The 26,340-nt window shown below is 40.7% G+C and overlaps 1 protein-coding gene across 5 annotated transcripts in view; it reads left to right on the top strand.

The window, feature by feature from the left end:
* LRRC7 (leucine rich repeat containing 7) overlaps positions 1–26,340 on the top strand; it is a 589,282-nt gene that overhangs the window by 411,176 nt on the left and 151,766 nt on the right. For all 5 annotated transcript variants that reach the window (XM_027873996.1, XM_027873992.1, XM_027873991.1 and 2 more), the window contains 2 exons: positions 12,479–12,553; positions 20,357–20,501. In XM_027873996.1, coding sequence (XP_027729797.1) covers positions 12,479–12,553; positions 20,357–20,501 — 220 coding nt within the window. The remainder of the gene's footprint in view (positions 1–12,478; positions 12,554–20,356; positions 20,502–26,340) is intronic.

Below are 26,340 nucleotides of genomic sequence, written 5' to 3'. Positions count from 1 at the left end.
CCCTAAGAACTTTCTCTGTAAAATCACTCTCTGATTCAGGTAACTCTGAAGATACCTCCAGATTCTGACAAGATACAAGGTCATCACCATGGATACCAATCATCATTTTATTTGTAAGCATGGAAATAACAGTTCTGGTTGTACTGAAATCAATGAATGAATGAAGAGCATTTGTCATATACTCACCATGTGCCAAGCACTGTGCTAAGTGCCAAAGATATGGATTCAAAAGTGAAACAGTCTCTGCCCTAAAGCAGCTTAAATTTCATGAAGGAGAGATAGCATACGGGATGAGTGTGTTCCTGATATGGGACCAGCTGGACATAGTGAGCTATTGGAATCCAGGCTCTCTCACTAATCAGAACATCCCCAGGATGAAAGTTCCAAATCCAAATGGACTAGTTCCTGAGAAAGCGTCTCAAGAAAGCTAGTAGTCAGCAGAGTGCTGTATCAGTGAGGGTGGCAACATCTGAAGTGGGTAAGGGTTGGGCTAGCCAAATAAACCACATTTCACAGCATTAGATAAAATTAAATTCATCAGCATAGTAGAACAGCAATATAACAAGGACTTTCATGTCATCAACAGAAAAATGGAACTCATTATGTATCTCTTCTTAAGCATGCCTTTGAAGACTCGTTGAAAGTATTGCTCAGAGCTCTTATGAACAGAACAGTCCATGTTACAGGTTGACTGACATTCATAAACAAGGAAATAATGATGCATCGAAAATTCATTTTCTTTCAGTGAAAGATCTAAATTGCAAAAAGAGTCTAACCAATACAGAGGAAATACAATGGCATTAGCAATTGTTCATGGGTGCGTCATATAAATATATAATTGCAGGCTTCTGCTCATATAAAGTGTTTATCCAATTTTCAACATATTAAACATTATTAAGAGACAGAGAAAATTAAACTTAATCTAGAAATTATATAATTTACTATAATTACAATTTTCCCTGATGAGCATGTATACATCATTCAAGGATTCAACATCGAAATTTGCATTCTCCAGCGGCAGCTCTCCTCTCTGACTTGCAAACATCTGTAATCATCTGACTTTTGGGGAAGGATAAAATCATAGAATTGAAGGAATCACACTTCACATAGTCTAGATCCTTCATTTCACCGGTGAGGAAACTGAGACCCAGGAAGTTGGAAAGTCTTAGTCAACATCAGATACTGAGCAAGCAGCACCAGGGCTAGACCCCAGGGCGTCAGGTTCTTAGTTTGGGGCTCTTTGCTAGACGTCTCCATCACCCACAAAACGAAATCATTTTAATGTCAATTTTCTTGTTTCCACGATGGTCATGTTTATTGCTGCTTTGTTACAACACTGGGGTCTCAAGCCTAAGACATTTGTTTCTTTTCAGCCGACCGAACTAAGCATGGTACACTGGGAAGAGCACCCCCTGTGAGGTCAGGGAACTTGGGTTCAAATTCTACCTCAGATGATTACTATCTGCGTGACCTTGGGCCACTCATTTTCCATCTTTGGACCTCTGGTTTGTCAGCTGTAAAATGGGGAGCAAGACCTTCAGGGTCTCCTCTAGTTCTCGATATGTGAGCCTATGAATCTATGCCTCTGCAGCAACTGAGCTTCTGAGGTTCCCCAACCCCAAAATGGAGAAAGTGGTTTGATGATGAAAAGGTTGACCCTGGGCGGAGCAATGGACAGAGTGTGGGAGTCAGCAAGCCCTGGGTTCAAATCTTGCCCTAGATATTTACTTAGCTGTGTGACTGTGGGCTCACAGAGTTTTCTCATCTGTAAAATGAGGATAATAATAGCACCTGCATCGCAAGGCTGTTGTGAAGCTCAAATGAGTTAACATACGTGAAGAGCTTTGCAAACCTTAAAGTGCTATGTAAATGCTAGCTAACATCGTCATAGTTGTTGCTGTTTTTGTTGTTATCACCTTTTGTCACTTGGATATTTAGACTCTGGGTCCCCAGAGTCAGCTGACATTTAGGAAGTTTCTGCACTTAAGCTGAAACCTTAGATCAGGTGGTGGATTAACGAATCATTTCTTGACTTTGCTCCACTTTTGACTTGATTACGTGCCCCTGGCAGGATCCGACCTAGAAAAAACTGAAGGACAGCATGTGTTTCAGCAGCTGCCCCCCACCTCCTGGCAATCCTCTGGGCATCAGGCAGTGCCCTAAGACCCCAGAGCACAGGCAAGTTTGACACAGGGCTGACGAAGGGAGAACATCCAGAGAAGGGCACCCAGAATTGTGAAGGGCCTTTAGCCCGTGACGTGAGGTAAACTGAGGCAACTGGAGCTGTTCAGTGGGATGGGAAGGGACAGGGATTGGACTTGTTTTCTTTGGTGCAAAGAAGAGAACCAGCAGTAATTGTGGGAGGGGGTGTTTCCAAGAGGCCAGTTTAGGTGGACTTAAGGGAAAACTCCCCAACCATTAGTGTTGTCCAAATGTTGAAAGGACTGGAGTGCAGGGGGTAGCTTCCCATTCCTCGGAGATATTCAAGAAAAAACATGAGGACGACTTGCCAGGAGGGATGGACCTTACTTTAAGGTACGGGTTGGACTCCATGGCCCCTGAGAGCCCTCCAGTTCTCGAATTCTATTTTTTTTTCTGTGCTCAAGTTCCCACACCAACAGAGTCACAGACCTTTGACTTACTGACGATCTAAGATTCGTTATCTCCACCAGCAGCAGCACCCCTCGCATGCGCTTGCATGCACACATACATACATGCACGCATACATACACATGTGTGCACACATGTACACACATATGCCACATGCCACACACCTCACATGGGGCCTCATCCTCCTCCTCATCTGTCCTTCCTAAATGAGCTGGGTATGATCACCTCAAAGTGTGCCACTTCTGTTTTCTTGTACATTGTTTAGTATGCAGAAACATAACTAACAATTCTGGTGGCAGCTAGAGAAAGGTCCAGGTAAGTGGACTCAAAAAGAGACTTCCTTAGGAATAAGCCCCCTTGGGAGGGTAGGTCCCAGAACAACCAAAGCCTTTCTTAGAAAGGGCTGTTTGTGGAGGGTAGAGGTAACACAATTATTATGCCAAGGAAGCAGGGAGTCATGGCATAGGGCCAAGAGAGAGCTCATACCCCCAGATATCAGGCACGCTGGGACAATGGATCAGAACACTGGACCTGGAATCAGGAAAGCCTGAATTCAAATCCAGCATCCAGCACTATCTATGTGACCCCGGGGCAAGTCACTTAACTCTGCCTCAGTTTCCTCAACTATAAAATAAGAATACTATTAGCACCTACTTCCCAGGTTTGTTATGAAAATCAAGTGAGATAATATTTGTAAATGCTTAGCATAATGCCTGGAACGTAGTAAGCACATAATAAATGCTTGTTTCTTTCTTCCTTCCTTCCTTCCTTCTTTCCCTCTTTTCCTTCCTTCATCCCTCCCTTCCTTTCCTTCCTTCTTTCCTTCCCTTCCTCATTCTTTCTCTCCCTCCCTTCCTTCTGTTCTTCCTTCCTTCCTACCTTCCTTGTCACCAACCATTTTTATAGTTCTGCTTTAATCTCATAACTCCAGGGCTAAACTCTTTCTACTTGGTAAGGTGACAATTTATTCTAATAAAAACAACCTGAGCTCCCACTCATTTTTCACACCCAACTACTATTTAAATAATGGCCCTTGTGCAAAAACAATAATAACAAAAACCCCTGACCTTATAGACTCCCCTAAATGAAAGAAAACACAGTGGTGAGAAATTTGCTCAATAGAATTGGCGAGAAGGAATATTAGTTAAAAGATCATCTAATCCAACCTCCTTATTTTATTAGATGGCATTGAGGCCTGAAAGGGCAAAAGAGCCCAGTGGAAAGTGAGGTAAGTTTGTGGTCAGCAAACCCCTGTTGAAATCCTGTCTCTGCCACCTACAACCTAAGGCAGGTCCCTTAACGTCTCTGGACCAAAGACTAACCGTCTCTCAAATAAAGGCGGAGGACTAGCTGACCTCGAGGTAGGCTCTAAATCTGTGATGATCCCGCATAACCGGTGTTGGGCCTAGGAAGTGGCTTGCCCAAACCCTTACTGGTCATAAGTGTCAGAGACAAAAGAATATTGCTTCTCCTTCCTCTTTCCACCAATGGCGCTGTCCAAGCTTTTGATCATTCAGCCAGAACAATTTTTAGTTATTTACTATTGATGGCTAGCCTGTGGCTAGAAAACAGGGCAGCCAGCCTGGTTAGAGACAGAGAACACCAAGAGATGTTTACCCCTCTTCATTTTCCATTGAGTGAACATATGTTGTCTCATTAGTCTGAGTGAAAAAGCATCTGTTTGTGTGATAAGAACAAAGGAACAACCAATCATCAGGAACTTCTAATAATCTCACTTATTTTACAATTCAATAAGCATGTATGAAGTGCTTACTATGTGCTCACTTGTGACGTGGGGTGGATGCTCCCTCAGACTCTAGGAGTGATCCTGTGGAGCTGCACTTCTAAAACTATAGCTCATGAGTCCCCACCAACGTGTTTCCCTTCAACAATCAGCCAGTAGACCCAACTGGCTTTTGGCAAAGACATTTACTCAAATACTGTAAGTGGGACTGTAATTACAAAACTTTCCCCCATAAAACCGGACTGCACTTTCCCAAAAATATACACAGCATTAATATTGGAATGCCTTCTATAAGAAAGACACATTTGTAGGATACAAGAGGTAACTGACAATGCAGTGGATAGAGTGCTGACCCTGGAATCAAGAAGACCTAAGTTCAAATCCAGCTTCAGGCATTTATTAGCTGTGTGACCCTGGGCAAGTCACTTAATCTCTGAGTGCCTCAGTCTTCTTAAATGTAAAATGGGAATCATAATAATAGCACCTATCTCCTAGGGTTGTCATAAGGGGAAAAAATGAGATAATAGTTGGGAAAAGAACTTGCCACAATGCCAGGCACATAGCAGGCAGTATATAAATGCATATTTCCTTCCCTCTGCTTTCATTCTCTACAAGTGTGCCAACTTGTAGCTCCTGATACTGCAAAACCTGGAAGTCATTTCTATCTTTGTAAAGTCCTCACAAAGGACCCTATCAAAAGAGGTGTCCATTAGATGGATCGCTTAATTGGTCTCACTCCTCACAGGTTAAGTTGTTTCTTCCAGGTGGGCTGCCTCATTGCTAACCCAGGCTCGCTCCTCCAGGGGATAGCTCTTTTCTTCTGCTGCCAAGCAGTCCTATTCCTCAAATTTATTTCTTAGTTCAAGTGAGGATTGTCTCTCTGTTTCCATGTCTGTCTAGATTGTATACCTCTGTTCCCCAAGAACCTACTTCAAAGGGACATGACCCTTGGAGAGACTTGGGGATAGAGGAAGGGGGAACCCTCTCATTACTCCCCAATAGTGATTTCTTCTCAGGAACCTGGCTCTCCCTCCATGTCTTGGAAGAGGAACTCTCTCAAACTCTCCAGGGATTGGCAATTTAAAGTACCCATGGGCTTGATAAGTCTGTTTGATCAGCCAACCTCGGTTCTTCCCTTCTTATTTTAATCAGAAAATGTTGTTTATCTCCCATAAAGAGTTCAGGTCATAGAATTATTTCCACAGTTAGGTCAACACCTCATCAATATATTGTGATTATAGCCTGTACTTTCTAGGCTCCTGAATTGGTGGCAAATCAAATCTCCTACCAACAGATAACACAAAACTGTTCTGAGTTCTTCCCAGAGAAGTATGACCCAAGGGTTTTTGTTGTTGTTGCTGCTGTTGTTGTGAACTACGAGTAAATAACATTTCTCTGGCATTAGATTTTACCATTTCAGTACTTCTGTGGCGCTGTAATCTTGCAGATGTGGACACACCCTCCTCTGGGGCCAATAGTAACCCACCCACACCTGCCGTCCTGTGCAGCTTTTGTCCATGTCTTACCTTCACTTCTCCTTGGGAGACTGACCCAATAAGTTAAGAGATTTGTGATACATCTCTTGACATTTCAGGGATTTTACAATCATTGTTAACAACCATAATAATGGTAATGGCTTATATTATTACAGCACTTTAAGATGTGAAAAGTATTTTACATACATTATATATTCACAACAACTCTTTGAGACAAGTGCTATTATTATCTCCATTTTGTGTATTTGAGACAATTAAAATGCAGAGTCAATTAGTCAATAAGCATTTGTTAAGTGTGTCTTATGTGCCAAGCACAGTGCTAAGCACCAGAAATAGGGCATAATAGGACAAAATAGGGCAAAAGTCAGTCCCTGCCCTCAAGGAGCTCACAATCTAATGGGAGAAACAAAAAGCAAACAAATATGTACAAACAAACCATATACAAGATAAATGGGAAATAATCAACAAAGGGGAGGCACTAGAATTAAGAAGGATTAGGAAAGGCTTCCTGTAGAAAGTGGGATTTTAACTAGGACTTGAAGAAAGCCAGAGAAACCAGGAGGCAGAGATGGAGAGGGAAACATTCTAGGCACAGGGACAGCCAAAGAAAAGGCCCAGAGCCCAGACATGAAGGATGTTGACGTGGAATATCCTGTTCCCAAAACAACAAAATGGTCAATGTCTCTAGATCAACAAATACAAGGGGGAGGGGCAGCCTGGGGGTCTGGGAGGAGGGTATTGCTTGCTATAGAAACGGGGAAATTTGGAAGTGAGGAGGGTTTAGGGGAAAAGAGAATGAGTTTTGTTTGGTACGTGTTGAGTTTAAGATGTCTACTGGGCATCCAGTTTTAGATGTCTGAGAGGCAGTTGGAAATGTGAAATTGGAGGTCAGCAGAGATGTTAGGACAGGAGAGGTGGGTGTGAGAATCATCATCATCATAAAAATGATAATTAAATCCATGGGAGCTGATGAGATCACCAAATGAAGCAGTATGGAGACAGAAGAGAAGAGGGCCCAGGATGGAACCCTATGAGACACCTATGGTTAGAAGAGAATCCAGCAAAAGAGAGAGAAGGAAGAGTCAGATGGATAGGAAGAGAACCAGGAAAGAGTAGTGTCCTGAAAATGGAGAGAATCAAGGGGGAGAGAGTGATCAACAGGGTCAGAGGCTTAGGGTAGGTCAAGAATAATGAGGATTTGAGAAAGTTTCATTGGACTTGGCAATTAGGAGATCAGCAGTCACTTTGGAGAGAGCAAATTCAGTGGAATGATGAGGCCAGAAGCAGGATTGTGAGAAGACCCTCATTGCCTCACACCTGGACTTCTGAAATAGCTACTGGTGAGGTCTCCCGGCTTCAGGCTCTCCCCCTCCAGTCCACCCTCCGTAAGAGAGTAAGAGGAAAGTGGAGGTACCTATTGTAAGCAGATAGCCTTCTTAAGGAGAGTAACAGAAAGGGCAAAGGAAATTGAGGACCATAAAAAAAGGGGATAGAAAGATCAAGTGAGGATGAGGAGACTTGAGCATGCTGATGGGCAGTAGGAAAGGAGCCAATAGACCCTGGAGAGGGTAAGTGATTTTCCCAGGATCATACAGCTACTGAATGTCCAAGATGGAATTTAAACCCAAGTCTTTCTGACTAAATGCAGCACTCCAGACTCTATGCCAGGGGGAAATGAGGTGCGGCAACATTTCAGAGCAGTTAATATACGAATTAAAACTAGGAAAAATAAATCCCCTGCAAAATGAAAACTGACTCAGTCCTTTAGGGGCTAACCTTTGCAGCTCTAACAAAATTAACTCAGGAAAGGAGACAGGGTTTATAGCCACATTTAACAGAAGGGCTCAGAGAAAACAAGCAGAATTTCCCTTAATGGAAAAATAGTTCTCCTGTTCTACCCCTCACAAAGACTTTTTAACTGGTCCTGCAGAAATTCAGGAAATTTACCAGTTGTTATAAACAAAGGGCTGCTGATCCTCAGATTTTCTGTAGAATAAGAACTCTGATGGGAGGGGGGCTGAAAAAGAGCTAATGATTACCTTTTGGCAGAAGTGAGTCAGAAACCCCTTCTGAACATCCCCATCACTGTAGAGGGCACCTCCATCCTCCCAGGCCCACAGGCTCACAACCCAGGAGTCACCCCGGATTCCTCACTATCTCTCACCTCCAATATCCAGACTAAGGCCTGTCAATTTCAATTTTGCAGAATCTCCCCAATACTGTCCCCTTTTCTCCTCTGACCCTGCCCCCACCCTGGTGCGGACCCTCATTACCTCACACCTGGACTTCTGAAATAGCTACTGGTGAGGTCTGCCCGCCTCAGGCTCTCCCCGTCCAGTCCACCCTCCATTCAGACATAATGTGATTTCCCTACTCAATAAAGTTCAGTGGTTCCTGGTGGCCTTCAGGAGCAAATGCAGACATCCTAAAAAATTGAATGAGCTCTGCCCTCGCCCTGTCTTCAGTAGCCCATGGCTCAGTGGGGAAGGGCACATCCCAGTTTAAGTTTCTTTGCTCCCTTGTTTGGAGGATGATGGGGCTCAGGGAGCCGCCTCTGAGGTGGGAGGCTGGAGTAGGACACATGTGGAGTCGGGAGCAAGGGAAACCTTGGAGAGCAGAATGGAGCCTTAGCTGGAATCTGGGACCTGGACACTGACAGGGCTGGGGGAACTGAGTCAAGACCCAGATAATGCAGGGTCCCAGAGGGAGAGGTAGGGGAGGGGAAGAGAAGCTAAGGAGACTGAGGAGATGGCACTGCAGAGTCAGATTTAGAAGAGGAAAGGACCTTAAGGGATGTCGAGGCCAACCTTTGGTTTTTACAGATGAGGAAACTGAGACAGAGGATGCTTCCATCATTGCCCAGAATCGCCACTAGTGTGGGACCTCATAAGTTCCTGAGGCAGGGTTCAAACTGAGGTCTCCCTGATTCAGGATCCAGCTGCTACCAGGTACCCTGAGGGATGGAGACCCCATGAAGGGTCAGAGGTGATGCTGAGAGGATGTATGGAGGAGGGCAGAGGAAATGGTGACCCTAAGGGGACAGGGACCCAGGGTATGACAGTGAGAAGAGACCTCCCCAAGAGAAACCGAGGGGTGCAGTGTGTTAAGGACTATCTATGGAGGTAGTGGAAAAGTATTTGGTGGGACCAGGCCCTTCAACGGATGCCATTTTTAATAACTTATATTCACTATGATTTCTCCTGTCTGTGCAAATGCACTTTAAATACAAATAATTACAAGCAGATATTATAATTTTACTTTGAAATTAAAATTTGCATCCTACTCTATTCTCTTCACTTTATGAATTAAAAAATGCACTGTGCAGTCACTTAGCTTGGCACTTTGAAGTATTCTTAAATTCTAGTTCTTCTAGTAAAGTATAGTCTGAATGTGAACTTGTCGGGGATGGTTTTGCAGAAGTTCTCGTTCCAGCGCAGGAAGGCTGGACGAGAAACATTCTGCAATCCCTTCCAACTCTGAGATTCTGTGAAATCTCTCCATTTTCCAGGGCACGTTATTGACAGCAAAACAAAGTGCCTTCAAATCTCACGAAATTGCTAGATGTGAAATGATTTCCTTCTAATTTTTGTCCTTGGGGTTGGATTTTGTTATTACCTGCCTTTCCTCTCCCACTTCTACCTCTATTTACCTTTATAGGTTCCCTTTTCTATTTTCTTCACTGTTAACTGCTTGCATTTGAGAGACTAAGATGAATGGCATATGCTTCTTACATAACATTTTCTCTGACACCTGGCACTCTTGGAGAAAAAAAAACCTCAAATTAAATCGAATATGTGTGTATGTATAATATATTATATGTATACATACATGGTATGTATGTATATATACACATGCATACATATATGCATACATGTGTATTGATTTTAGTGTGCGTATATGTGTATTTTCACATATATATTTATACATATGCACACAAAAGTGAGACAACCTCTTTTGCATGCTAGGAAAAGAGAATATTAGCACCAATGATAAATAACAGCTAATCCTAAAATCACTTATAGCCTAAGGAAGAGAAGATTGATGCAGGGGGAGGAGAGGCAGGGAAGGGGGAGGACATGGCTATCTTTGGCCATCTCAAAGGTTTCATTTGAAAGGTGGATTCAACCTCTTCTGCTTGGTCCCAGAGGGCAAAACTGGGACCTGTGAATGGAAGTTAAAGATTTGGGTTTAATATAACCAAGAGCTTCCTTATAATGATATCTGTCCAAAAATACAATGACTCAGCTGGGACACTTTTGTTCTCCCCAACACAGAAGCTCTTCAAGTAGAGTTAGGATGATTGAGCACTTTTCAGGTACATCGTAGAGAGCTTTCATTCTTTGGGTAAGGGTTGGACTAGATTAGCTTGGTGTGATTATTTGATTATATGATTTTATTTGACATTCATTAGAGACACATATATTTGCAGTTAAGAAAGATTTACTCTTGTAAGTATTTTTCTTATGTTAATATAAAAATTAGTTTCCATCTCCTGGGCACATACCAAATGTTGATAATAAGGCATATGCCAAGTGGCTTAAAGAAGTCAGTTTATTTAAAACTTCAATCATAATCCATACAATTAATCTGTTATGATTATTTTGATGAACTACACAATCAAACAAGGAGATATTTGGAACCTGTGGGTGGAAGGTTACCAACACTGACAAAAGTAAGAATCCTTTGAAGCATTCAAATAATGGTATTAGGGTTATTAATAATAAGTCAGTATATCAGGGATCTTTGATTTCATCCAACAGAGATCACACTCCATCTGTAACTTAGTAATCATCTGTAATTTATCATTTTAGCTAGTTTCCTAAGGCTCAGAGATCCTTACCAATGAATATACAGTTTGGAAGCTATCAGATGTAGAATGAGACCCAGAACCAAAATGAGATGCCATACTATGCTTCCTCTTAGTTATAATAATATTTCTTAGCCAATCAATTAGCATTTATTAATCACTTACTACAGGGCCAGACTCTATGCTAAGCACTGGGAGTCAATGCCATCAATAGACCCCCAATCTCTTAGAAGGTCTCTAATGGAGCTCCTCAGTTTTCTTTTAATGGCCCTGTACCACTCAAGGTTTTTGTCAGTGAGACAGACAAAAGTATAGGTAGAATACTTACCAAATATGCAGATGGCCCAAACCCTAGGACAAATAGCCAGCATGACACACTGGAATATAATCAAAACCTAAGAAGATCTTGACCAGCTAGAATATCGGGTCAAATCCAATGAGATGAAATTTAATAAAGGCAAAAGTGAAATCTTACACTTGTGTCCAAAAAGTCAAGGTCATAAGTATAGGATAAAGGAGGAGTGTATCTAAAAAAATCTGGTGCTTTGGGTGTATAGCAAGCTCAGTGTGTCAATAGTATAAAGTGGCAGTCTGGAAGGCCCATACAATCTTGGATTTAACTAAGAAAGAAATGGCTTCTAGGACAAAGGAGGGGGCGGTCTCACTGTACTCTGTCTGACAGAGCACATCTGGCACATGGTGCTCATTTCTCAACTCCGCTTTTTAGAGGGAAGAGCTAAAGCTGTGGAATCCTTCCACAGCAAAATAAACAGGATGATGAACATAAGACGGGGGAAAAGGGTGGCAAATAATTTGGAATTGGTGGATCTGTAAGAGTCTTTTCATCTCTCTGGGGCTCATTTGTCTTCCAAAAGACATCTATTTATGTTGTCATAAAATGAAGAGGTTGTTCTAGGTGACCTCTGGAGTCCTTTCCAGTTCCAAGTCTGTGTTCCTATGACCCTCAGCCAGATCCCTTGACATATGAGTAGCACATGAGGAGAATGAGGAAGGAGGGGCTGGATATGGGTAAAGTTGGGTTGGCAGTACCTTATAGCTGTAATCAAATATCTGAACGACTGTTACATGGAAGAGAGATTAGACTTCTGTTTAATCTCTGAGAGCAAAACAGGAATTGTGGGTGAAAGAGGTAAAGAGGCTAGTTTAGGCTTAATAGAAGGAACAAATTCCTAACAGGTGGGGCTATTTGAGTTAAACGGGCTGTCTCAAGAGGTAGGAGGTTCCCCCTCACCGAAGGTCTTTAAGCTAAGGTTGAATGGCCGTTTGTCAAGTATATTGTTGGGAGGAATCTTGTTCAGCTATGGGTTGGACTAAATTGTTAAAGATTCTCTGAAATTCTGTGATTCTGAATCTAAAGACTTTGATATGTTCGAAGTGGGAAAGAAATACTCTGCACTCAGTGTTTGGTGAATGAATGAAGGAAAGAGTGAATAATCTACATTGGCAGTGAATAATTGATATGGCTTGTTTTTCTTTTCTGTTTTCTATTCTTGCATGTTTCCAGGGGAAAGGAACAATTTAGAAAAGCTCCAAGTCAACTATTAATGTTTAGGGACTTTTTGGTATTACTTATAGCCTCTTAAATTGGAAGTTTCTCGGAGAAATCAAGTCTAACACATGCTACTGGCTTCCTTAAGAAATGGTTAGATAAACTCAATTGAACCCAAATGCACCCAAGACCCAACCTTGTTTCTCCTCGTGCCCTTCAGAGCTGACATCCAGCCACTGCTTTCCTCAGTTAAGTTCTATTAGACGTTGTCATAATTGGGCATTAATTAGACTATCTCTCTTTTTCCCTAGCCTGAGGTTCTGGAACAAATACAAAACCTAAGGGAATTGTGGATGGACAATAATGCACTTCAAACACTTCCTGGGGTATGTAAGTTTATATTATGTAATGCTTTTTATATGTGTTTTAAGAGAAATATCATTTAAACGTCATATTATCATTTAACCGTAATAAATTCCATTTATATAGTAGCTTTAAAAGCATTTTAATAAGACATATTATAGCAATGTTTAACTGCAAAAAGTATTCCACTAATTTAATTTTAGTTCTTTAATTATTCTGTGTATGTGCTTAAAAATGTATGAATGGTCCACCTTATTAGTTCTCTTTGGAGTATCTCTCTTATCTGTGCCACTTAATTGATATTACTTATGTTCTACAAAGTTGGAAAGTGTATTGCTACCAGATGAAAAATAAATAGTCTATATACTCATGAATGATCTATGTGATCTAATTTAGGAAATTTTATGTAATGAATAGGCCTTGGAAATGCCATGAGTTTCCTCAGTTCACAAAACTGACCTAAGTTTTATAGAATTAACCATTATCCTTAGAGCTAATCAGAAACTCCATTAATATTTTTACAATCCTGTCTTAAGAGCAAAACCATTCTTTGGGTCCCATCTATTTCCTTTAGACTCAAGTTAAAATTTTGAGTACAGTATGAGCCAAAATTTAATTAAGGTAGATGAAAAGTCAAAGAATCAGATTCTTCACTGTCTTAAAGGGCAACTTTATACTTTCTCCTAAGTGGAAGCTATAGCAATTAACTTATGAGCATGGGTCTTATGGCTCTTCCCGTGGCCTGGGAGAGTTTCAGTCCAAGGAGCATACTCCCACTCTGGCCCAAAGCCCAGTCCCAGTATTTAAGCATGAAAACATCTCAAATGGCTAATAGCAACTCTATTAGCATCATTACCCCTTCTGTATGCTCCAAAGATGGCTTCCTTGCCCCTGCTCTATACAATAATATAAGAAAATTAGTAGGAAGTGTAAATATAACCAGAAACAAATGTATTCTCCTTTTGGACAATCATAAGCCTAATTAAAAGGATGAGTCTTGAAATGGAGCAGAGAGCTTACTTCTGTAACTTGAAAATCACATTGCTACTAATCCTCCTAGTCATAATGGAGAAATACACATGTGTGTGTGTGTATATATATCTATATATAGAGATATTTACATATCTAGATTGAATTAGATAGATGCAGATAGATAGATGGATAGATCGATCCCGGCTTTATCTTCATAAAGTATCCATACATCGGTGAGTATGTATAGTGCTTACTAAAGAGCTCTGCCCATAGTGGGCACTCAATAAGTGTCATTTGAACAGGCTATATATCTAGTTCAAGGACTCCTCCACCCTCGATGTCCCCTGGGGTCATCAGAATATAGCTTGTGACTAGAACACTGCAGATTTGGGTAGGAATGTCCCTCAGCTCCCATTTTTAAGCACTCAACTTTTATGCAAAATTCTGACCAGTTTTTATTTTGCCCCACAGAAAGAATGTGTGGGGAGAAAATACAAGGAACTCAAAGCAGTTTTTAAACTGGCAAGGCAATTCTCCCCCTCCAGCAATCTTATCTCCCTCCATATCACCATCATGCAGCCCAAATTTCCCTGGAAAGGAAGTACATGTGAGGCAGAGATCAATGACCCTTCATGTCCCTTCCCAGAAGTACTGACACCATTCTCTAGATGTAGAGTGACACCCTGTGATTGGGTCTCTCTTGGAAGGGATGTCAGCATGCTTGGTGTTGTCAAGAAGTCAGCCCCTCCTTGCCCTTAGAGCTGGACAGCCCAGATAACTAAGTAACAATGGAGGCCAAGATCCAGGTTTCTCCATGTAGCCCTTTCTGCTTCTCCACCTCTAGACCACATGTTATTCCTTTTCTCCCAAGGTGGCTTGGTTTTGTAATGCAGAAGAATTCCTCCTCTTCTTCTCAAAAGCTTGCGTCCAGGCACCTAAGGCAAACTTCTCCTGAGGAAGCAGGGTCCAGGAACACAGGATGTGTTCAGGAAATCCACCTCCTCTCTCCAGACGTGGCCTCAGAAGTTCTCTGCAAAGCACCCCTGCCATCTGTGGGGATGAGCATTCTCCCCAAAGAGAGAGCTATTTGGACAGGCAGGCTTCCTGGGTCCAGGGACCCACATGTCTATAGGTCCTGTCTATGCTCAATTCTTTTGGCCTCTTATCTCCCTGCCTCTCTGAACCTGTTTAGAGGTCTCAGTCCAGGGAAATAACTAAGCTCTGAATAGCCACAACCCAATCAGTTATCCTCAAGGATGTGTAAATGGTTCAAAGTGAACCTAGGCCAAAAAGACTTCTTCTACTCCTCAAGGAGATGTGAGTATTCATCTCAGTATGGCATCAATGGGAAGATTCATTCTTTCCACAGGAAATATGTCTTCAGAGGCAGACTAAATCCTTATCCTTTACTTTGTCCTATATATCATGCCTCTGATCATTTGATTTCATTGAATATATTCATACTTTGCTTACAGAGGTATCTTTAAAGTCAAAACAAATGCCTCATCCATTAGCCTCATTGGGTTGACAAGGCTACTTCTGATCAATATTCTCCACATTGTCATACTTACATGTATCTCTGGTGTCACAGATGTGGGTACTGCCTTCAAAGATGCAGTCACAACTCATCCACATTTTCTCATCCTGTGTGACTTTTGCCCATGCCTCCCACCAGTCCTCTACAAAGAATCTATCCAATGTACTATGGAAAGGCCTTCTTCTGTCTCTTGACACTGCATGGATACAAGTGGACTTCCCCTCCTTTTGCCCCCCGACCAGGCCACCTTCTCTCTGACAATATCCTTGATGTCACAGTTTCTGCTCGATTCTTAGTTCTAATGTCTTACAACCTATACTTGCTCACGTACCTCTCCATAAAGATGAGTGATCCTCAATTTTAATTCTTTGGAAACTGGTTCTCCATGAATCATAGTCATGTAAAATCACCAAAGAAATACTGATGCTTACAATATAGACATTTGTGTCGAGGAGAAGCTTGGAGACTTTAAAAAAATGTGGCAGTATCTCAAAAGTAATCAAGCTCATTACCAAACTTAAATTCTGGGTGCAGCTCCTTATCCATTTGTAGTGAATATCCAATAGATAGATATTGATGGACAAGTTCTATAGGTTGACTATCTATTGAACTGCATATCATCATTTAAACAATAAGCATTCTTCCTTACTGTGGCTTCCCTAGTGTAGATAGGCCAAACTCTTTTTAGTGAATGTCAATCCCATCTAGGAGACTGAAATGTTCTGGGGCTTAATGCAAATGGGACAATGTCATCCACCAACAGAAGCATTTAGAAGACTTCTTCATTTATAGAGAATTCCTCTTTCATTTGGACTCTGCATGGGGCATCTTCCATAAGAGTGGTAAATGGTGAGCAGACAATGTCCATGTTAATAATCAGAGGGTCAAAAAACAGAGCTACTTCATTATTATGTTTTTAAGGAAAACCTTGCATAATTTTAATATATTCATAGGGGAGACTTATTGGAAGAGAGCCTTTAATGTGGCATCCTGCTCTACCAAATCAAATGTATTTTAACAGCCAGCAAACACTAAGCATAATGGAATGTTATATTGTCTAAACCTTTTAGTCAATTATTTAGCCAATTTAGTCTCTAAGGACATAATTCTGATATAGAATATCATTCCAAAAACTTGCATTTTCCCTTCTCATCAGGCTTTTATTATCAAGGATGCTTGAGATATGCGTGTAGATTATTCTCTTAGATTTTATAAAGATGAAAAAGGAGGGATATGGATTAGTAGTTATTGATAATTTTTAAATTATTCTTTGGGAGAGGTGTAATGTTAACATCCATGACTGTTTCTGAGCATTTGTTATCAAGTTTTCTTTCAGATATTTTGAATATCAGTCCCTCAATACCCAAAAAATTGTGTTACTTCTACCATAGCCATCATCTGTGTAGAGTTGGCCTAGAATAGCTGCATTTCTCATCTTTATTTCTCTTGGTGCCATTTCTACTTCCCATGAGGGGCAATGAGTTTAGATTCCAAATGTGATGACTCCATTCTTGATAGAAAAAATACTTCGGTAAAGAAATCTTAGCAAAGCTTTTCTTTCTTGACAAAGTATTTGTACTAAGATCATGCTTACATGCTCTCGGGGATGATCTGACTTCATTTAGGCCTTTGCCAGGCTTTCTTTCAACTTTGTCCCTCCACTGTCCCTTGGTATTTTCTGAGAGCATGACCGTTCTTAATATTCCAACATCTTCCTCTGTAATATTTTAGAAGTGATTTTGTTTTAAATCAGTGTTGCTTGTAGCTAAAATATTTCTTGCCTTGGCAGGTAGAACAAGTCTTTGCTGAGTAAGCCTTTTTCAGTCTGCTCCTTGTGCCAGTTGATTTACATCAATAAAACTTCCTTAAGAATTGGTTATAATCTGGGTTGATACTTGTCCTTTCATCCACTTCCTATGTCGTTTTGCATCAGCAGAATATTTAAGTATGTTTTAGCTGGAGTTGCCTCAAATGGCATATCATTATTTTTGTTCTTCAACTTGATATTTATTTTTATCTTGAGTCTAACAAGTCAGTGTTCTTACGATGCAAAGATAACTGATTCATAAATGACTCTCACATCAGTATTCAATTGCTTTCTGTCAGAATATAGTCAATTTCATTTTTGATGTTATTTGGTGCTGGCCATAGCAAGCACCTCCCAGCACTTTAGAAATAATAATAAAGTGCTCACGATATAAAGAAATTGGTCATCTTATAATTCACAAGACTTTCAGCTTTCTTGTCTCTTACTCTGGAATCAGGTTTTCCAACATATTTTTACTGTCCTTCTCCTGATTTCCTTTGCCTTCTAGTCATAAATATAATCCTAAATTATATATGGATTTAATTTAGAGATTCTTGCTAAGTCCACAGAATTTTTGGACCTTCTCAGGCTCTACCACAGATGTGGACACACAAACTGCAGTTATCTTTGTGATTGTTTTTTTTTTTCAAATGTTCATAATGAGCAAGACAATATGATATGACTGAATGTCCCATGAAATGATTATCTTTGCATCCTTAAATGTATGACAAAAGCATCTTCACTGACTCTTTATCTGCCTTTCCAAAGAGAGCCTGGGAGCCATCCTTCCATTTAGATGGATCTTTCCATTGTCTTACAGTTCCATTTATAGGGAGAATTCAGCAACTCTGGTTATACGGCTACTCACGGGTCATTCTGCAAGGATTTAACATTTGGAGCATCGACGGTCAATTAGAGTTTATTAATAGAGGTAGGGACTGAACCTGTGATTTTAATGGCCAAGGAACCCCCAGGTGAGGACGCTCCCTCTACCAGAGTTGGTCAAACAACGTCTCTGCACATCACAGTCTTATAGAATTGTCTCAAGCAGAGGGGCCAAGGTCAAATAGAAACAGGGCCACTGAACCAAACAGAAGGATCCCTGTGGCAGCTCTTAACTTAGAAATTCCCATATTAACATGCCCTACGTCCCACTGTATTTTCATTCCGCTTGTTGAATATTCCCCAATTACTTTTCCATCTGGTCCCAGGACCGAGTGTTTGAAGCCTCTGGGGGAGTGCACTGAGAGCCAATGACTTGCTCAGGATCCCCCAGCTCAGGATGTGTCAAAGGCAGAGTTTGATCCAGGTCTTCCTAGCCCCGAGGCTGGATCTCTGTGGCTGTTCTGCCTCTTAAGAGTGTTTATAGACAAACTACAAATTACTGTGTGATTTTTAAATATCCTCTAAGAATCCCCCATTCCCATGACTCTGACACTATCGGACACTGCGCAGAAGTGGAAAGGGTGGAGGTGGGGGAGTCGCTGCAGAACTACGGATCTAAGAACTAAGTATTGTTTTATGGGTTGCCGTGGCTGAAGAATGCATCACTAAGTGACCAGCCTACTAGCCATGATTGTCTCCATACTTAACTCCCTGGAAAGCACAAATGACCATAAGCACCATAATCACAGCATTTCCAGCAGAATAGAATCTTCCAGAGCCAGTGCTCTTCTGGAGTAGCCTTGAGGAAACTTAGAACACCCAGAAGCTACCATGAGGCTGTAGAATAGGGCCTTGTGAGGGCAACTCACATCCACTCATTTATTTGGTTAGAAAGTCTGGTATTTCACACACATATGGCCTGTTTCAACAGACGAATTGAGACCCCCACCTTTCACTGGCTTCACTCCATGATGGACTGTGCTTTGGAATAGGCCTGTTTTGCACTGACTCAGGAAGGCTTATTGGTGAATGCACATTCAAAGAAGTAGATGGTTCTCTGTTTCATTAAGTGGTTAACCTCATTAATTTAGTGTCAGGGAACACAGTTAAAAAAAAAAACAACAAATTATGCCCCACACCTCGGCTCAAATGTATTTGCATATTTATTTGGCATTTTATCTATGAATGTTATTGCTTTTTTCTTGTTTAGCATACATTTAATAGATTAGATTCATTTGTTTTTTAATACTCCTGGAAACCTTAGCTGAAGTGATTTCATTTTTAAAAATCTTAAACACAAAATCAAATAGACAATGACCCATTTAATTAGCTTTCCAACACCTCTTGCCTCATCTTGGTAGACTACACGTTATGAAATGTTCTAAAGATTTATCAGCTGAGATGTGGTCAAAGTCTCTGTGTTAAATTTTTAATTTTCTTTCCACAAACTCTAGGGCTTCCCCTGCACACACACACACATTCATTATACCTGTTGGTCTCTAAGTCAATACATTGCAGAGAAAATGAGGGTCTGCTGTGTCGTAGGAAGCAGTTCAGGTCAGAAGTTCCCTGTATTTATCAATCAGGCATAGAACGGGCCCCAAAACCTGGGTTCGAGGGTCTGGCCTCCCTTCCATTTTTGTGCTTCTCCTATATATCCAGATACATGTATTCTCTTTCCTCACTTCACTTTTCTTGTTGCTTTTTAATTTCCAGCTCCCAGGGCTTCCTCCTCTTGCCCCATATATCTAACCTAAGGCTTCCCTACCAACATATTCTTTGAAAAGCATTTATTAAGTGTTTACTGTGTGCCAGCCGTTGGGGTACAGAACAATAGTCCCTGTCTTCAAGGCCAGTTCGGTAGTTCTGCTTTAGCACTTACCCATCTTTGAGGAGAGTATCTGGCACTTAGATCAGAACTATTGTATCCTCAAGGCCCCTCCTGCTTGTACCTCTGACTCTTTGGGGAATTAAATGCAGACACATTTTGGCCAAGAGAAAGGCCAATAAAATGTTTGTAAACAATAAAGACCAAAAATAACTTACCTTAGGAACAAAGCAGGAAAAAAAAAATGACTTGCCAGAACCTTGGACTCAAGGGAAAATTGTGTATTAGCTGGGAAGAATGCAAAATGATAAGTAAAAGAACAACTCTGTTGTCCTCAATCTTTGTCTATACCACCATGAATGTTGATGGGGACTTTCCACCCCTTCCCTGGCCTGAGGAAACAGTTGGGTCAGACAATGGCTTACCTGGCTCACTGGCTGGAAACGAAGGATAGGACAGTCATCAGGTACAGGGAGGCCAACCGACCCTGGGGAGAAGGGAAGTCATTTACTTTGAGGCAAAGCAAGAAGAAAGAGTGAAACAGTACTCAAAAGAAGTTGCTGTTTCTGTCCTACTTTGTAGAAGAGAGTCCAATTTCAGCCATTTAAAACAACAATATTTCTGACTGAGAAAATTACATGATTTTTTGATTGGTAATCTTCATTTTTCCCCAAAAGAGCCATTTGGAGTATGTTTGATTTTTTAAATAAAATCTTTTATAGCAGTATGTATTTATTCCTTGTAAACTTCTTGGAAAAGCTTCTCAACTAACCCTGAGTTTATGCAATGTCATCAAGTCTATAGGGAAATTAAAGATGTTGGTGTACCTGGATATGTCAAAAAACAGAATAGAAAATGTTGACTTGGAGATTTCTGGATGTGAAGCACTTGAAGACCTCTTATTGTCATCCAATATGTTGCAACAATTGCCTGACTCCATAGGTGAGGAAAGAGCATTTGATCGGTGAAATGTTGTGTTCAATTTACTGGTATCTTTTTACCTTTCCTGAGAGTAAGGGATGTGCCATTGCAAAGAGCACCAAATTCATTTTGAATTGACTAACCAGTATAAAATCTGAGAACTGTTGGAGGGGCAGAGGGGCATCACGGAGCAAGCACCGGCCCGGGAAACCCTGGGCTTGGGAGTCTGGCCCTGCGGCTGATGGACACTAGGTAGGTAGCCTGGGAGAAGTCCCTCTGCCTCTCTGGGCTTTGCTTTCCTCATCGGTGAAATGAAAGAGACTGACTAAGGTGATGCCTGAGCTCTTTTAAGCCCATACATTTTTATGTCAATATTTAAAGTTATTTTTTCTTTTTAAAAAGTTGTTCTTTGATTTCTAATTCTAGAAATTTGCCCTATTATGATGAACCTTTGAAATCTGCATATTGAAAATAATCCAAGTTGTTTCTTTATATTACAAATGTATTTCGTGCATTTAGAATAATTTGATAAATATGTACTATTTTTCTTACAACAGAAGGTATAGTAGTTGTAGTTCTTAGAATGCTGCTGTATTCAGGGTTGTTTTAAAATATGCACTAAAATATGTATTTTGAATTATGATTCTTTTTGCCAAATGTTAATCCTATTTTATATAACAAGTACTGTCCTCAGTTGAACAATTACAATGAAAACTGAATGTGATGTGCTGCGATCATAAAGTCAGACTGGAAACCCTTTAAAACGATATTTTGATTATTATTCATAATGACAGATGATCTTGTGAATAATCCAAGTCATTTACTTTCTCTTTGGAACCTAAATGTGTTTGATGTTGGAAACTGCACCATATGTAAAATAAACTTAGACACAGTGTGACGCTTCCCCTTTCTCCCCTTGCTGTCCTTTCCTATTCCCTAGTAGTCACCCTAAACCTTTTCAGCACCCTCTATGCTGAGATGTTTCAGCTCCATTACCAGCCAGTCTAGGTTAGAGCAAAGAGCAGTCAAAGACAAGACCTGGAAGCAGGCTTCCCTCAGAGAGGTGAGGGCAGGCAGCTAAAGTAGAAACAAGTTCAGTCCATGCAGGTCCTAGGGTGAGCCAGGTGCTTAATAGTCAGGGTCAGGAGGTGACAATACAAAGCACAGAGGAGCCATAGGTCAGTTACAGAGAGACCACTTCAGCCAGAGGGGGTCAGGTATCCAGGAGAAGAGTTGCTCAATAGCATCATAGAGCAGGATTCTGTTTGTCCCACAGTTTCTTCACTAAATCTAAGTTTAATTGGAAGGACAACAAAAAGAGTTTAGGGTCAGGGTCAAGAGAGGGATGAAAGAAGGGAGAAGATGGTTGTTCTAGATGAATGGTACAATGATGATGGGCAAGGACTGAGAATACTCTATTGATACCACCATTTATCTAGAACTTAAAAAACAAATCCTCACCTCTTTTATGTCAGAATTAATCCTCACAGAGCCAGGGACTCATCCCCATCACCCTAAAGGCTTTTGGCATCTACATTCAAGGGAAGGGTCATTGTGGGGCCTCTCCACCATTAGGGACAACTTGTCTTCTAGCAGAGCCTTGAAATTTCCTTTTCTGTTCCTATGACAAAGATTGTGAATGTTAGGAAAATTAATAAGAAATAGTGGGAAATGGAAACAAAATTGTTAAGGAGAAGAGATATAAAACTACAAAGAAAATTGTGGGAGGAAGTTTCCTCACTTGGGTGTTCTCTGTATTAATAAAAATCACATGTCCAGTGACGTCCTATCACATGTCTTATCTTCATCTTTTTTTAATACACCCACAGCTCTTCACTTTCCCTCACCCACAATATCCAATAATTTGCCAAGTATTGTCAATTTCTGACTCCTCAAAATTTTTCACATGTCTCCTTCTCTCTACTCATACCATAACCTCACTAATCCAAGCCTTCAGTCAGTCATTCCTGGGCTACTGATTGCACTAGCCTCCTTATTAGTACTCCTGCATCAAGTCTCTCCCCTCCCCAATTAATCCTCTCCAAAGCTGTCAAGTTGGATATTCCTTAACTTACTTTGAGCTTTTAGTCCACCAAGACCTCCAGATCATTTTTGGCAGAACTTTTGCCTAGTTATAACTCATCCATCCTGTAATTTTGAAGCTGATTTTTGTAACCAGTGTACAAAATTCTAGCCTATTAATATCTTTTGGGTACTTCTTCACCCAATGTTAATTATTCCTAACTAGTTAGTTTTAGTTAGGTTTTTAATAAATTAGTTTTGCATCATCTACAAATTTGACCACCATGCCTTCTATGGTTTCATTCATGTTACTGAAAAATTTATTTGGTAGCACATGGGTAAGCATATATTCCAGAAGCACTTTGCTAAATACCTCCCATGTTTACATTAGCCCCAAATTATTGGGGACCATTCCAGCTCCATATCCCTAGAGCTATACTACTATCTAGAGTCTAGACCATGGACCAAGATGACATGAGAGATCTTTTCAAATTTTTTTCCCTGAAATCTAAAGGTGCTCTAGATACAGAATTCCCTAATCTAACATTATAGGAAGCTTGTCCCAAAATGAGGTTCATCTGGCATGACTTATTCTTGATAAAGTCATGCTGATTTTTAGTCACTGCTGTTTCCCTCTCTAAATGGCCATAAAGCAGCTTTCGAATATGATGCTCTACAATTCTATCAGGAAACAAAAGCAAACTCTTTGGCCTATACTTTATAGATTCCATCCTCTTCAATATTTTTTAAAAAATCAGGATATTTGCACTTTTCCTGTTCCGTAGACTTTCAGAGATCATTAGCCATTGGTAAACAATCACATCTGACAGTTCTTTCGTTGCCTCAATATATCATTTGAACAGGCTAGTGACTTAAACCTATTCTGGGAAGTTAAATGATATTATAGTCACTGTTAAACATCTTCATTGTCTCCTTCCCAGTACAAAGATAAAACAGAAGCAAAATCAAACTTTTCCGTCTATTGATAAGCATCCTCTCTCCCTTCTTTTATCTCAATAATACCTCCAACCTAGCTTAAAAATCCTTTTTTTGGTTCTTTGCTTTATTTAACATTGATTTTAGATTCAAGGAAGAGTCAGTCAATAAATGTTCATTAAGTGCCTATTATGTGCCAAGCATAGTGCTAAGCACTGGGAATACAAATATGAAAAAATAAATGGCAATCCCTGCCATTGAGCAATTTACAGTAGAATGGTTGAAAGACAGCACAAAAAAGGAAACTAAAAACAGGAGAGAGGGCAGGATGGGGAGAAGGTAGCAAGGCAAAGGGGCATGACGAAATCTGGTCCAAGGAGTGCAAGTTGCTGGGAAATGAAGAGATGATTAGCCAGGGAGACATCTTTAAAGAGAGGCTTTGGGAGTCCTTGATCTGCCCAGCAGCCCTCCAGTCTAGGAGGCAAAGGGCACAGAGGGTGCTAATTGATGTTAAGTGACTTGACCAGGGTCACACAGTTAGGAAATTGCTGAGGCCAGACTTGAAATGACAGATCTCTATTACCGAATCCCTTGACCCCTGGTTCTGTCACTGTTCACCCTTTGCCAAACCCCAATGCTGCAATACCACCACCATCTTGCTCTTCCTCGTATGCTGATGAATGGTGCTGGAAGGAGTCACAACCATATCGATGGTATTCACTCCACATATGTTGTCTTATCTCACCTGGGCCCTCATTGCTACAAGGTAATCCTTTCCCTCTTCCCTATTTAACTCTCTACTGCAATCTTAAGAGAAGCCTTTCCAAACCTCTTCTCTTCCCGAGTCTCCCACATGGTCCCTACCACTCCCATCCCAACATCTTGTCTCTCTTCATACTTGAATTAGAAAATTGAGGCCGTCTGCCCCAAGTCTCCCCTCCCCCATGTCAGAACCCCTTGACCTCACCCTGCATTTCCTCCTCTTTTTTCTCCAGTCTCTGATAAAGCAGTCGCTCTCCTCATTGTAGGCCAGCCCTTTTACTTACACCCTTGATCCCATACCCTCTAGTCTTCTTTATTAAATTGTCTATCTGTATCTCTCTACCTCTCCCCTTCTCCCTTTATCTGTCTATCTGGCTCTCACTCATTTTCAGTCTCTTCCTATCTCCTAGTTCCTTTCCTGCTGCTTACAGAAATGCCCATACCTTCTCCAACCTTGACCCCACAATTCCCTCAAGCTATTGTACTATATTTCTCTTCCCCTTCAAAACCAAACTCAGAAAAAAAAAGTTGTGTATATGCATTTCCTCTACCTCTTTCCCCTCTCTTATTTCTGCCCCCTGGCAAACTGAATTGTAACCTCATCTTTCAACTGAAACAGTAGTTTCCAAAGTTGTCATTGATCTCTTAATTTCCAAATCAGATAGCCTTATCTAAACCCTGGTCCCTGTGGAAACAGGATCAGCCATATTTCATCCCTGTTGTCCTGCCTGCTGCTGGAGTTGTGCCAAAAATCCTAATAATTTTTATTTAGCTAAAAAATTGACTACCTTATACAATAGTCCAAAAAACATTAAATATTAAAAAATCAGTATAGTCACTTGTCCCCAGACCGCTTATCTCTTGGTCTCGTTGAAAAAGATAAGAAGAATGAAAGAACAATACTATTGACACCATTCTGAATCAGCATGTTACTAACTCATCACCAGCTGGAAGTCAGTATTAAGCAGTTGTTTTTCCCTCCCAGTAGTAATGATGGAGAAATCCATTTATCCTTAACCTTCCCCTGGCTATTCTCCTCCTTCCACCAACCTTGCCTATGAATAGTGGCAATAATTTTTGAGATGACTGGTTGGGTTAAGGATGAAATCTTATCAACATGGGAATAGTGAAATTAAATTCCTTATTCATTTTGCCTGATGAAAAATCATACTATAAATAACTGTTGGTTAATTGTGGGATTTTCTTCTTTCACTTTCCCAATGAAATGAGAGTAGAAGACCTCTTTTGTTCTGAGCTAAAATTTGAAATGCAATAACTGCTTGTGATTTAGGAAGAATGGTTTATGGAATAGATTACATTTAGTTTCAGAATCAAACAAAAAGCTAAACTACAAAAAGAGGAATTTTTTTGAAAGTCAACTTTTCCCCTTGAACTTTATCAGCTAAAGCTATAAAAATACATACCGGCTATCTCACAGTGGGGGTGAGTATGCTGTGCCTGCCATGTCACTGAACACTTATAGTCATTTACAAATCACACTTACTAATCATGACAATCCCAGAATGATAGGAATAGAGGAACCTACTCTCTAACACTTGATCACCAAAGAACAGTCAGTTGTGACTTCCCTCTAGGTCAGGTACTAAAATTTGAAGACATTAAAGATTAAAGGCAAGACCTGTTATGTTACCTGTGTCTATTAGACACATAAGTAACAGGCTGTGAGCTGATGCACTAATCATCCTCAAGCCCGCTGCTATCATCACTATCAATCAGCCAACCAATTAATCAACAGAAATTTATTGAAGGCCTACTATGTGCCAGGCAGAGTCTAAGTGCTGAAGGGACAGCAACAGGAGTCTAAAAGCCCTTGTTCTCAAAGATCCGACTTTCTTTGGAGGAAAACAAAATGTACACATGGAAGTAAAGGAATGAGGGAATAAGCATTTATTAGTACCTACTATGTGCCAAGCACTGTGCTAAGTGCTTGACAAATATTACCTCATTTATATAAATATAAAATATATTAAAGGAATTGGGGAGAGGCAACATTAATAGGTGGAGCAAACCCATGGACCTGTGTAGAAGGAGACTCTTAAAATGAGTGTGAAAGGAACTAGTCATCCTAAGTCATCCTTAGAAGGATGGGCTGTATTCCCAGCAGGAAGCAAGAGTTTTT

Source organism: Vombatus ursinus, unplaced genomic scaffold (assembly GCF_900497805.2).
Source record: "Vombatus ursinus unplaced genomic scaffold, bare-nosed wombat genome assembly UNPS02014804.1, whole genome shotgun sequence".
In the NCBI taxonomy this organism is placed as follows: Eukaryota; Metazoa; Chordata; class Mammalia; order Diprotodontia; family Vombatidae; genus Vombatus; species Vombatus ursinus.
This window is presented reverse-complemented; position numbering and strand designations above follow the sequence as displayed.